Source organism: Aedes albopictus, chromosome 1 (genome assembly GCF_035046485.1).
Source record: "Aedes albopictus strain Foshan chromosome 1, AalbF5, whole genome shotgun sequence".
NCBI lineage: Eukaryota > Metazoa > Arthropoda > Insecta > Diptera > Culicidae > Aedes > Aedes albopictus.
This window is the reverse complement of record NC_085136.1, coordinates 167789770-167802329: the sequence shown is the minus strand read 5'-3', so window position 1 is coordinate 167802329 and position 12560 is coordinate 167789770. Positions and strand designations below refer to the sequence as shown.

At 41.5% G+C, this 12560-nt stretch overlaps 1 protein-coding gene across 1 annotated transcript; it reads left to right on the top strand.

Annotated features, from left to right (window-relative positions):
• The first annotated feature begins 8941 nt into the window (after positions 1–8941).
• LOC134285263 (uncharacterized) lies at positions 8942–9481 on the top strand. Its single transcript, XM_062845760.1, has one exon. It carries the CDS (start codon positions 9023–9025, stop codon positions 9443–9445), a length of 423 nt encoding a protein of 140 aa, XP_062701744.1. The 5' UTR covers positions 8942–9022; the 3' UTR covers positions 9446–9481.
• The last annotated feature ends 3079 nt before the right edge of the window (positions 9482–12560 follow it).

Below are 12560 nucleotides of genomic sequence, written 5' to 3'. Positions count from 1 at the left end.
CTCTTGGACCCCTGCTTGGACCTGCAGTTCTTAGGACATCTAGTTTACCACTGTTTTAAACATGTTATTGGCATTAACCCTTTGGAGCCGGAGGGGTCATATATGACCCCGGCGATGAAACCGAGCATAACAAACGTATTCGACACCAGCGAGGTTGCGTCGACAGCGGCGAAAAAAAATCGATTCCAAAAGGTTAAAATGATGTTTCAACTTATTCACTTTTTTCTCTTACCTTTCCTTTGCATCAAAAAAGTCACAAACATCAACAAAACAAAGCACGGAAAAAATCTTAAACTGAATAAATCTGGTGTTCGATTTGAATAGGTCGAATCTGAGTGGGGCCCATATAGCCGAGGCGGTAAACGCACGGGTATTCAGCATGACCATGCTGAGGGTGACGGGTTCGATTCCCGGTCGGTCCAGGATCTTTTCGTAAAGGAAATTTCCTTGACTTCCTTGGGCATAGAGTATCTTCGTGCCTGCCACACGATATACACATGCAAAATGGTCATTGGCAGAGGAAGCTCTCAGTTAAAAACTGTGGAAGTGCTCATTGAACACTAAGCTGAGAAGCAGGCTTTGTCCCAGTGAGGACGTTACGCCAAGAAGAGAGAGAAGAGAGAGAGGTCGAATCTGCATAGGAATCACAGCAAACATACGACCTATTCAAATCGAACACCAGAAATAATTAAAAATTCACGGAAAAATAATGTTTCGGAAAACTGTATGGTTCAAACGTAAGAAAAACAGTATAATATATTGTTACATAAAAATCCAATGTAAATGTATAGTATAGCGAACCATTTCATTACAATACACTTTATTGTAGCTGGTACACTGTATGGTGCAGGAATGGTTTTCACCATACACCCTATGGTTAGTTTTTATCCGGGTTAGCCTGACCAGTAAGTAAGTATGATCGCCTGAGTGTGCTTATCTCTTAACATGTAAAGGAATAACATCAATAATAAAATCTCAATTTTTGGCCTGACTTTCGAAGAGTGTATCCTTTTCCACATGCATCGGATCGCTTTGCGGTCTTCGACAAAGTTTTTCGGCACATCCTGGGCTATACTTTAACATTCGCGGTTATATGGTATACGACTTTTTTGAGCAACTTTCAAGAAAAATACGAAAAAGTATGATTTCTAATGTAAAATCCCATACAAACTTCAATCGCGATGCGCAAAATGTAGGTTAAGGTTGAAGGATTCGTCATTGATATCACCGTCATCATTGAAACTTCGAAAACACTCGTTCAAAAAACAAATGATCGTTATGAAAATGTATTCACTGTATTCCAGATCTAGAATGGATCACTGCATTCCATACATTTTCATTATAAATTATTATGTTTTGAAAGAGAAAACTGCTTTTGAAATTTCAATGATGACGGTGATATCAATGACGAATCCTTCAACCTTAAACCAATCATGCCCAAATTTTGCACAGTTATTTGGGACCTCAAAGGGCATCTTAATAGCTTTGATCTGGTTGAATCTGATCAATTTTAAATTTTCCCATACAACGTTGGCCCACCCTAATAAAGATTGCCTTCCAACCAAACGGAATCGATTCCACTGTCTACGGGAATTCGACGACTTGGTAACTGGGCCAGCAGGTGACCCCATAATTATAGATTAGTTCCCAATCTGAACTGCCACCGCATCTTTCATCTTGCGTAACGTCTTAATTTAAAATTCAATCATACCCACAACCATAAACCGATTGTGCAATTGCATGTTTCAAAACAAAGTATGGCTTCTGGACCAGACCTAATCCATCGCATCGGAAGCTGCGCGGCCAGGCCGCGGCAGGGGATGGCAAAAAACCCTACATTGCTCCACGGCTGTCTCATTAAACTTCGGCACACGCCATGTTTATGGCAGCGCTGCGGCCAGCTACGAGTTGGGTTTCAACCGTGGGATTTACCTTGACTTCAATTGGGATTGGCGCGAAAAATATACTTTTCTTTAAAAATAGAAACCAAACAGTGGTTCGGTGGGAAAATGCTGGAATTGTTGATGGATTTATCACACGATGCAAAAGCATGAGTCATTATATAATTTGACAGACAGGCGCTTAGCACTAGTTTGACCGTTTGTAAATCAATTTGAGCAGAATTTAATGATTTTGCCTGCGTTCCAATTGAATAATTTGGTGACGTATGATGGGTAGGTAATGAAACCGCTCCCCTATTTGTATCATTTGTTGTTGAACATCATGTTAAAGTTACCCGCTATCGAATCACCCATTCCCATCAATCAGTCACAGGTTGAAGGTTATTTGCTCCAGTCATGGTGGCGTATTTTTCGGAAGAAAGCGTGCAAGAGACATCGATTTTCCGCCTGGTTTCTACCAAGAAATGGGTTGTTCAAATAAATGCCTAAGTTTAGGAGTGTAAACATGCATCGTACCCGCAGATTGTCAAGCGATAGGACACGCTTTACTGCTACCAGACCGCCGCGCCGTGTTCGTGTCTAGTGGTCGTAACTCCGAAATCAACCGTGAAATTCATCTTTAATATCCGCCCCTTCCTTACACTGCGCGGTAGCCTGGAAAAAATCCCATGGAAAAGCAAATATTACAATAGTTCATATAATTACGAAAAATAGTTGCATAATGTTCATTATGCCGCTCAAATGAGTTGTAGAATCAAAAAATCCGAAGAAAACCCGCATAAACGATAACCATAAGATGTGCTTAACCACCCACTCAGAACACAATAATTATTTTTTCTTTTTATCTTTTATTCGGAGCAGGAAAAAGCCAGTTTGAACTGAACTATCAATTTAGTTCTCTCTCAAATAGGCGCAAAACCTCCTAATCTTTTCACATCAACAGAAATTACAAATCCAAATGATGACAAACATTTACTTACGGCTAATATACACTTATATACCCAAGTAACCATTAAGCCGTAAAAATGGCATTAAGTCGGCTCTATAGTCGAATGTAGAACCTGGCTAACAGAGCTAATTGGTTCTATATCCTCTTATAGAGCTGCTCAAAAGCCACTTTTGGCGAATTATTCGGCTGATATACGGCCAACTTTAAAATATCGTACCAAGTCTCTGGAGCGAAAGTTGTCAAAAGTGAGACAAAGAAAAAAGAAAAAAAATATTTTGTTTATCACCTGTTCTTTTCTAACTTCCTTCGCTTCCATTGAAGTTGCTTTTTTGCTACTTCATCCAGATTCTAGCTGTTGTCCTCCGGGTTCCTGATCAAGTCCAAGTCCGTTGCCTTTCTCATCTGCTCCACCAATGCACAATGGGAATGGTGTGATCAAACTAGTATTTAAACCATGAAAAACAAAATAGTTTGGGCATTTCGAAGGTTGAAAGTGATATGGGATAAGGATGATTCTTTGGTAAGCTTGGTGCTGATGAACGTAGGAATTGATGCAGGAGAAACAATGTCTATATAAATGGTCGGGAAACGTTTCAGAAGAAGAGGGAAACGAGCTGGAGTTTGTCTTGATTGAAAAAAATGGAATAATCAAGATAACCAGATTCCATTATCTATTTAACAACACCATTCCGATAAACATTCCAACAACAAAAATAATCCCGTTCCGCCAATCCCGTCCGACATGGATGTTTAAAATGCATTGATCATGACCGTCTCGAGTCTGTTTTGGTCAAAATCTATTTTGATTGATATAAACGTCATGTGCTCCAAGCCCTGTGAGTCTGTGACAGCACTGACAAACTTCTTTACAGCTTGTAGGCTTTATATAGGCTTACAGGGCTTATTTTAGTTCTTACTGGTTATAGTGCCTATAAGCTTTAGGAATGCTTATATAGAGCTATTTAGCATTGAAAAGCTGTTAAATGGCCGTTATAATGCTCAGAACAGTGCTTAGTGGTTACCTGGGTACTCTTAAACTTAAACTTAAATTTATACACCACTTAACAAGCCTACCTATTTCGTACAAATACTTCATTAAACAATCTTTTTATTCAGCAGGAATTTTGAAAAAAAAGATAATTAGTGGTTTTAGTGCATGGAAAGCAATAGGCCAACGTTCTATCCTCTAATAGGCCAATTTTTGTACCATAGACCAACGTTGCATCCCATCGTATCGAATCTTTTCAACTTAATTAAGTATACTCTTGAATATTTACGTTAGTTTACTTCCAATTGGTGAAATGTGCATTATCTAGAGTGTGTAATAGGGTCAACATATTATTTCTAGTGCTATTAATTCACGAGTTATGGTCAGAATTGTCAAGGCGGCTTGCAAATTAGGCCAAGGAATGGTACATATACCCTATCAATACTAAACAAATTCAAGATACTAGGACAATCAATACGAGACTGTAGCACATCAGATACGAAACAAGCCTTAATGACATTACGTCGGTTTTCGAGGATCGGTAGATCGATCAGTAAACACCGATCTTCATAACGAGGAAGATTGAGGGGGTCGTTCCAGTGTAAGTGACGGAGTGCAAAGCGAATGAATCTGCGTTGGATGGATTCTATTTGGCTGACGCTATTTCTGTAGTAAGGAGCCCAAACGACAACCGCGTATTCGAGTGTGAAACGGACTAGAGAGCAGTATAAATCCTTTAGACAGTAAATGTCCGTGAAATGTTTCGCAGCACGAAAGATAAAGCTCATGCATTTGGACGCTTCGGAAGTTACATACCCTATATGATCTTTGAAATCAAGCTTACTGTCCAGAACAACACCTAAGTCGTTTATCGACGAGACCCTATTTAGCTGTTCTCCAGCGATGGTGTAATCGTATTGTATCAGAGACCTCTTCTTTCCAAACGAAATAACTGAGCATTTTGACGGATTCAAGCTCATACGATTTAGAGAGCACCAGGAAGTGAATTTATCTAGTTCGTTCTGTAGAACTGTAGTGTCGGTAACAGGTTATTTCAAAATACAGTTTGAAATCGTCAGCATATGATAGTTTTAAACGTTTGAGTTCATCGTTTACATCATTCAAATGAAGTAAGAATAAGGAAGTTCCAATATGGCTACCTTGCGGTACACCGTAAGCGACACGAAAAGAAGCAGACGTTGTGTCACCTATTTTGACTGACATAGTTTGGCCAACTAAATAAGAGTGAAGCCAGTCTAAAGACTGCCATAAATCCCAAGCGTTTAAGCTTGGCTACCATAATTTGGTGATTGACTTTATCAAAAGCAGCCGAGAAGTCGGTGTAAATTGCATCGACCTGTTTGTGATCCTCCATAAATTCCACAATAAATGACGTATAGGCAATTAGGTTTGTGGATGTTGAGCGTTTTTCGATGAATCCATGTTGAGTCTGAGAGACGTAGTTGGCACAATTATGTTTGAGAAACCCAGTTCAAATAGTTTGGACGTAGTGCACAAAAGCTGCGATTCCTCGGTAGTTGACAATATTATCCTTTTTGCCTTTCTTATAGACAGGAAACACGAATGATTTCTTTCAGTTATTTGGAAAAAGGCCAGACATTATGGAGCGGTTGAAAATGGCGGCTAATGGTGTCACAAGAGATGTGTAACATCGTTTGAGTATAATTGCAGAAATGCCAACAGGCCCGGGATTTGTAGACATCTTAAGTTGAGCGCAAGCGGATTCGATTGTTGATTCAGTTATGTATGGATGTGGACCGGCAGCTGGACGATGAGGAACTTTCGAAGCAGCATTATTTTCTTGATTTGGTGTGAGATCCTCATTCACAAAATAACAGCAGCGAATTGTTGACGAAAAAGTTCACATGTCTTGAATTGAGTGAGCTTGATTGTTACCTAAGTTCATAGTTGATGGCAGGCCCTTTTCCTTACGTTGATTGTCAATATATGACCAGATTTTTTTGGAATAATTTTTAATATTTCCTTGGATTTGACGTAAGTAGGCGTGGTACATGGACGAGAACAGCTTTCCCGGGAAGCTAACCAAGCTAATAAGAGCAACGATGGACGGTGTGCAGAACAGCGTAAGGATTTCGGGAGAACTATTCAGTTCATTCGAATCTCGCCGGGGACTGCGACAAGGTGATGGACTCTCATGCCTACTCTTCAACATCGCTCTGGAAGGTGTGATGCGACGAGCCGGGCTCAACAGCCGGGGAGGGATTTACATTGTCAGTCAATTTGTGTCCTTTGCGGACGACATGGACATTATTGCCAGAATATTTGGAACGGTGGCAGAACTGTACACCCGCCTGAAACGCGAAGCAGCAAAGGTCGGACTGGTGGTTAATGCCTCAAAAACAAAGTACATGCTGGTAGGCGGAACTGAACACGACCGGATCCGTCTGGGTAAGTGTTACGATAGACGGGGATACTTTCGAGGTGGTGGAGGAATTCGTCTACCTCGGATCCTTACTGGCGGCTGACAACAACGTGAGCCATGAAATTCGGAGGCGCATCATCAGTGGAAGTCGGTCCTACTACGGGCTCCAGAAGAAACTGCGGTCGAAAAAGTTTCACCCACGCATCAAATGCACCATGTACAAAACGCTAATAAGACCGATGGTCCTCTACGGGCACGAGACATGGACCATGCTCGAGAAGGACCTGAAAGCACTCGGAGTTTTCGAGCGAAGCGTGCTAAGGACGATCTTCGGCGGTGTGCAGGAGAACAGTGTGTGGCGGAGAAGGATGAACCACGAGCTTGCTGCACTTTGCGGCGAACCCAGCATCCAGAAGGTGGCCAAATCCGAAATCATCCAGTAGTTGTTTTTGAACCAAATTCAAGGAAGAACAACTGATGTTCGGGTATAGATAACCTGTATTACTTCGAAGCCATTGGACTGATCGAAAGTTGGAGTCTCCTAAAATCAATATCTTGTCTGTTAAGGACATGCGAGGGGTGATCCAAGATAACGTGTCTGAGCATAAAATGGATGGATCATTAATGCGATCGGGTGGAATGTAGATCACACAAACATACAAGGCATGGCCTTCAGTTTTCAGTTCAACCCATAACTGTTCGATCGGTGCAGTGTTAGGTGGATGAAGTAAAACGCATCTTATATTAGAACGGACTGCCAGAAGAATCCGCCTGAGGTTTTAGTACGTGTGCGCTCGGAACGATCCACTCGAAAAACGGAATATGCGGTGCCAAAAATTTGCTCAGAAAAGGTGATGTCATTGAGCCAGGTCTCAGTAAAGGCCAACCCGGGAGCTACTTGACAGCTGCCGAACAACGTCAGCGTACCTAAAAATTTTGGTCCGGGTGGTACTGTCAGATTCAAAGCTGCAAGCGCTACTTTTGATAAGGACGAAAACCGACAATAACAAACCGAAAAAAAAAAATACTAAAACATTAAACATTTGTTGTTTCCGTTTTTTTGTGGTAGGTAAATGCAAATTAAGTGCGGCATGATGAATTTGTTTACTAGAAGCGAAAATTATATCTGTAAAACAAGTAAAGGCAAAATAGTCGGCTTTTATAAAATTAATAAGAAACTCGTGTTTTCTTCTAGCGCGGTTATTAAGCACCAGCAAGTAATAAATTAGGATACTTGTGCTAACATTTTACAGCTACATATCTGGTGGCCAATCCAAAATGGAAGTTAAAAATAATCATTTGCAGATTTTTTTTTCGAGTTTGATCTTCGGTTTGGTCTAGCATGCACAGTCACCAATTAATATGGAAGACCGTTTAAACATGTGTTTTATTACATTTTTTACAACACCAAAAAGAAAAATCAAAATAATTTCAATTTAATGAACATTAGTTTTTGCACGTCTGTTGAATACGTCCTTTTGATACGAAACGCTAGCCGCTTGTTGGCTTCCACTCACCATGAAACAAAAAGATGTTTTCGCATGGACAAAAATTGTTGCGTCAGTGAAGGAAGGACCCGTTGTTTACGAACAGTAGCGACATCTGCGATTTGCAAGTAGGTACGCGAAACTGAGCTCATCTGTCAAGTTACGGGGGGGTTGGTAAAGGCATACTTACACATCATAAGCGACATCGGAACAAGTGAGTCTGTACACACTGAGAAACTGAAGTACTCTTTAAAGAGTACTTTTTCACCCATTTCGAGAGTAACTAGGTGAACTCATAAAAAGAGTAAACGGCATTTACTCTTAAAAGGGTAAACCGCTTGTACGTCAAATCAACGAGTGAATTTTACCCTTTTTCTAGAACGATTTGAAATTTGAAAAGAGTACAATTTACCCTTTTTTATCATTTTATGCGGACTTAGAGATTTTTGAATTTTAAAATTATCTATCAAATAAAAAACAACACTAATTATATTTTGTAAATGTGCAATATTTATTCATTAATAAATTAATCTTTAATTCTTAATTACTATGGTCATACTTTCGGCATCTGGTCTTCAGTCGATAAAATGTTGGCTCCAAATTTGATCGCTGAGCCCAAGGCTGAGCCGGTCCAGAACCACGAACATCCTAATAAAATGAAAAATCCTTAATCAATTCGTCACTTTCAGACATAATTTAATTTCGTTGCACTTACCCGAAAAAATCGTCAAACTTAGCATAGAATCACAAACATCAGTCTTGTGCGACTGGATGCGCCATGAAACTGTTCAACACATTTTTCACCCATTGAAGAGTACACGGTCGGATCTATGAGTAGGGCAAAATTTACCCATTTCAAGAAATTGACAAGTACCCTTTATTTTGACAGCTCCATATACAAGCAAAAAAAGGGTACTTTTAACTCCTTAAAGGGTAATGCCGGTTTCGCAGTGAGTACCATCTAGACAATTCGAATAGTATGCGCCATGCGGTATTGTTGAACCGTCTACATTACGGTGTTGGTTTATTAGGGAAATCATTGCATAAAATAAAGCATGTTGGAAAACTCAATTTTTTAAGCACTCTTTGTATTTATACAACTCAGCATTCTCATTGGATACATAAAAATATTTTCTTCTTGCAACTCGATGCATGAATAACTATTTTACAATGATTAACTTGCAAATAATTTTCGAATCTAAATATGGTTTATATTTTTCCCTATCCTTTCCTTGCAGATATATAGATAAAACATCTTACCTCGCTTCCCGCGACCCTCACTTCCTCCACAACATGGCATCGCCTCTTCCAACGAGGACTATGCCTCCGCCTCCACCCCCAAAGCCCCACAAGTCTCCGACGCTAAATGGGGCCGATAGAGGAGGACACATTTACCAGAACAACAACACTACCAATATCAGCAATAACAACAATAACGGCGAACCAATGCAGAACGGTGGCAAAATCAGTCAGACAGCGCCATTCGGTGCCAGCAATCCGACGGTGCCACCCGCAGCAGACGAGCAGGTAGTGATGACACCACGTGGGAAGACGGCCAACTCGACGGTGCTGCTGATCGAGCGCAAGCTGGTGCAGCAGGTCGGCGAGAGGACACACGTGGCCGGCGGTGACCACCGAGGAATTATCATCAACAAGGACGCTGCGGCAGGTAGGTGTTGTTACTTCTTTACTATATGTACTATTGTTTTTTATTGAATTTTCAATCAGTTAGGAAACAGATTCCAATGGAAACTCTTTTGGAAAAAAAATGTACTGACAAGTTTTAATGTTGAACAACAAATTATATTGTTACGTATTTTCCTGTTAAAAATTCTGTATTTAAAATACAATACGTGCACAATAAAATTAATAGCACTAGAGATACAAATAATAAATACACCATAAAATAAATGATAGCTAACTGAATTTGCTCCAGAAAATTTGGATTTTTTATTGTTAACCCTTATGTGGCCGACAGGGTACCCGGGTACCCAGCGCCCTTTTAAGATACACGGTGTAGAAAAAAGCAAAAAGTTTGTCGGACACATAACGGTTAAGATACATAACAACTCCCATTTTTTATTGTAAAAGTGGCATTTACAATACATGCTATGGTGGAAAACCATAGAGTCGTTTCAACAATTATTGAACTAATGGTACTTACCATTTATTTCAACGTGTGTAACACATTCTGTTGTATTTCTATGATCTTTTTTATCAGGGAGTATTTCGAAACATCTTACAGACAGAAAAATCTATTTCCAAACTGTGTGCAGTAATTTAATTTTAGTTATTTATGTAACGAGTTGCAAAATGATGATTTTTACAGCACAAGTTGTACATTTATCCAACGAGGCTTGCGTGAATTTAAGAGATTAAAAAATGGTGTCAAATTTGTCATCTCTAATATGCTTGTCCTTCAATAAAAGTTTCCTTCGACAATGACAATAAGACTTGTCAAAGTTTCTCGCAAGATTTCATTTGGATTTCTTCGAAAATTTCTCCGGTAATTTCTTATAACGAATTTCGTAAGTTATCCCAGGAGACATTTTGAGGAGAACCCTGCATCAACTCTGGGAGTACCTTTGAAAGAAATCTCCAAAGGAGTATCCACAATCTCTTGATAATTGACGGTAAATATTCCGGAAAGAGTTCTGGGAATAATGCATAGAAAACCTGTAAAAACAAAAGCTCAGGTGGATCACCTAAAAAAATCTGGTACAGCGTGAGTCTGAAAGAAAGCACGGGAAGAATTCAGTGAGAAATAACAATATCTTCTGTAGAAATCCCAGAAGACACTCCGGTTAAAAAAAACTTAGAAGAAACTTACTTTTAGTCCTGGGCACCCACGGTGATGCAGAGGGCCGAATTGAAAGATTTCCGTCCTGGGCGATTGCCAGCCATTGCCTTGACCTGTGGCCAGGTCAAATTTTTGTGTACTTGCTTGATTTCGTTGTTGAGGCTGCGCCGCCATGAGTCTCTGGGGGTGCCTCTGCTGAGATGTCCTACTGGGTTCCAATCTAACGCTTGCTTGCAGATTTCGTTTCCGCCCCTGCGTAGAGTGTAGACGAACCACCTCCACTTTCGCTCCCGAATTTCTGTCGCTATCGGCTTTTGATGGCATCGACGATGGAGCTCCACGTTGGAGATACAATTCCAGACCAACAATTGAAAAGGCCACATCAACATTGCGTAAACAAACACGTATCTGTCGACTTGACGCCTTCTGAGATCCACCCACGCATCTCACCACCACTATCAGAAAGCTTGTTGTTTGCGCTTCCTGTTAGTGGTGGTGAGGTGTGTGGGTGGAGTTCAAAAGGCCTCAAGTCAATAGAAACATGTTTGTTTACAAAATGTTGTTGTGGCCTTTTCAATTGTTGGTCTTGAATTGTGAGGCCACCATGCACGAATTATATCCGCAGGCATCTATTGATGAAGACCTGCAGTTGTTGCGTGTTCTCCACTGATACACACCAGATTTCACTGGCGTATAGCAGCACAGATTTCACGTTCGAGTTAAAAATTCGGTACTGTGCTTCAATGAGGCCGATGATTTTCTCAGGCGCCTGAGGGCTTCCCACATGTTTCCGTGATTGAGATGGTCGAAAGCTTTTTCGTAATCAATGAACACCAGGTAGAGAGACTCTTGGAATTCATTGATTTGCTCCAGAATGATACGGAGCGTGACAATATGGTCCACACAGGATCGTCCGGCACGGAATCCTGTTTGCTGCCGTCGGAGAGTTGCGTCTCCTGTGTCCGGTTCAGGATCACTTTGCAGAGGACTTTGAGAATGATACACAGTAACATGATGCCCCGCCAATTATCGCATACAGCCAGGACGCCCTTTTTGGGTACCTTTACTAAGACGCCTTGCATCCAGTCGGCCGGAAATGTCGCGGTTTCTCATATATTGCAGAATAATTGATGCAGTAGTTGTGCGGATACTACAGGGTTAGCTTTGAGTATCTCAGCTGATATGCGATCGACCCCTGGGGTCCCTGTTCGATTTTATGCTACGGATGGCTGTTTCTATCTCCTGCGCTGATGGAGCCTCGGTGTTGACACGGATAATGCGTCGAACCCTTGGCGGAGCATGCTGAAATGTTGATGGCGTGGCCGACACTTGAAAAAGGTTTCCAAAGTGCTCTAACCAGCGTTTCAACTGGTCGGCCGGTCGGTCAGTAACTGTCCAGACGTGTTTTTTCACGTGCATCGTAGCATTCACCCCACTAAGGCGACGAGAGACATCGTAGAGGAGACGGATGTCGCCGGTGTTTACGGCTTTCTCGCCTTCGTCGGCTAGGGAGTTCGCCCACGCTCTTTTGTCCCTTCTACATGAGCGTTTCACTTCCGAATAGCGCTGACGGGTTACGGCTGTAGCTCCTGGTGTTTTCGCGCGCTCTATCGCGGCTTTGGCGTTCCTTCGTTCCTCTATCTTCCTCCAGGTATCATCTGTGATCCACTGCTTTCTTCGGGTGCGTAGCGCATCCAAATTATTCTCGCCGGTGGCGATGAAGGCGTTCTTGATGGCGCTCCATTGATCTACGCTTCCACCTTCTGGAATATTCGCAGCACGGTTCTTTAGCTCCTCAACGGAGGACCTTTTCACCGCAGCGTCTTCCAGTCGGCGTGTGTTCAACCGGCGCCCGATTTTCTGCTTCTGTCGATAAGTCCTAGCAATGCGTAGTCGGATCTCGCCAATTAGGAGGTGATGGTCGGACGTAATGTCGGCTGATGCAGATGTGGTCCATTTATTTTCCGTGACGCCATCACGGGAAACCCATATCAGTTTGTGTACTGGTTGATGAGGAAAGAGCACTGCCTC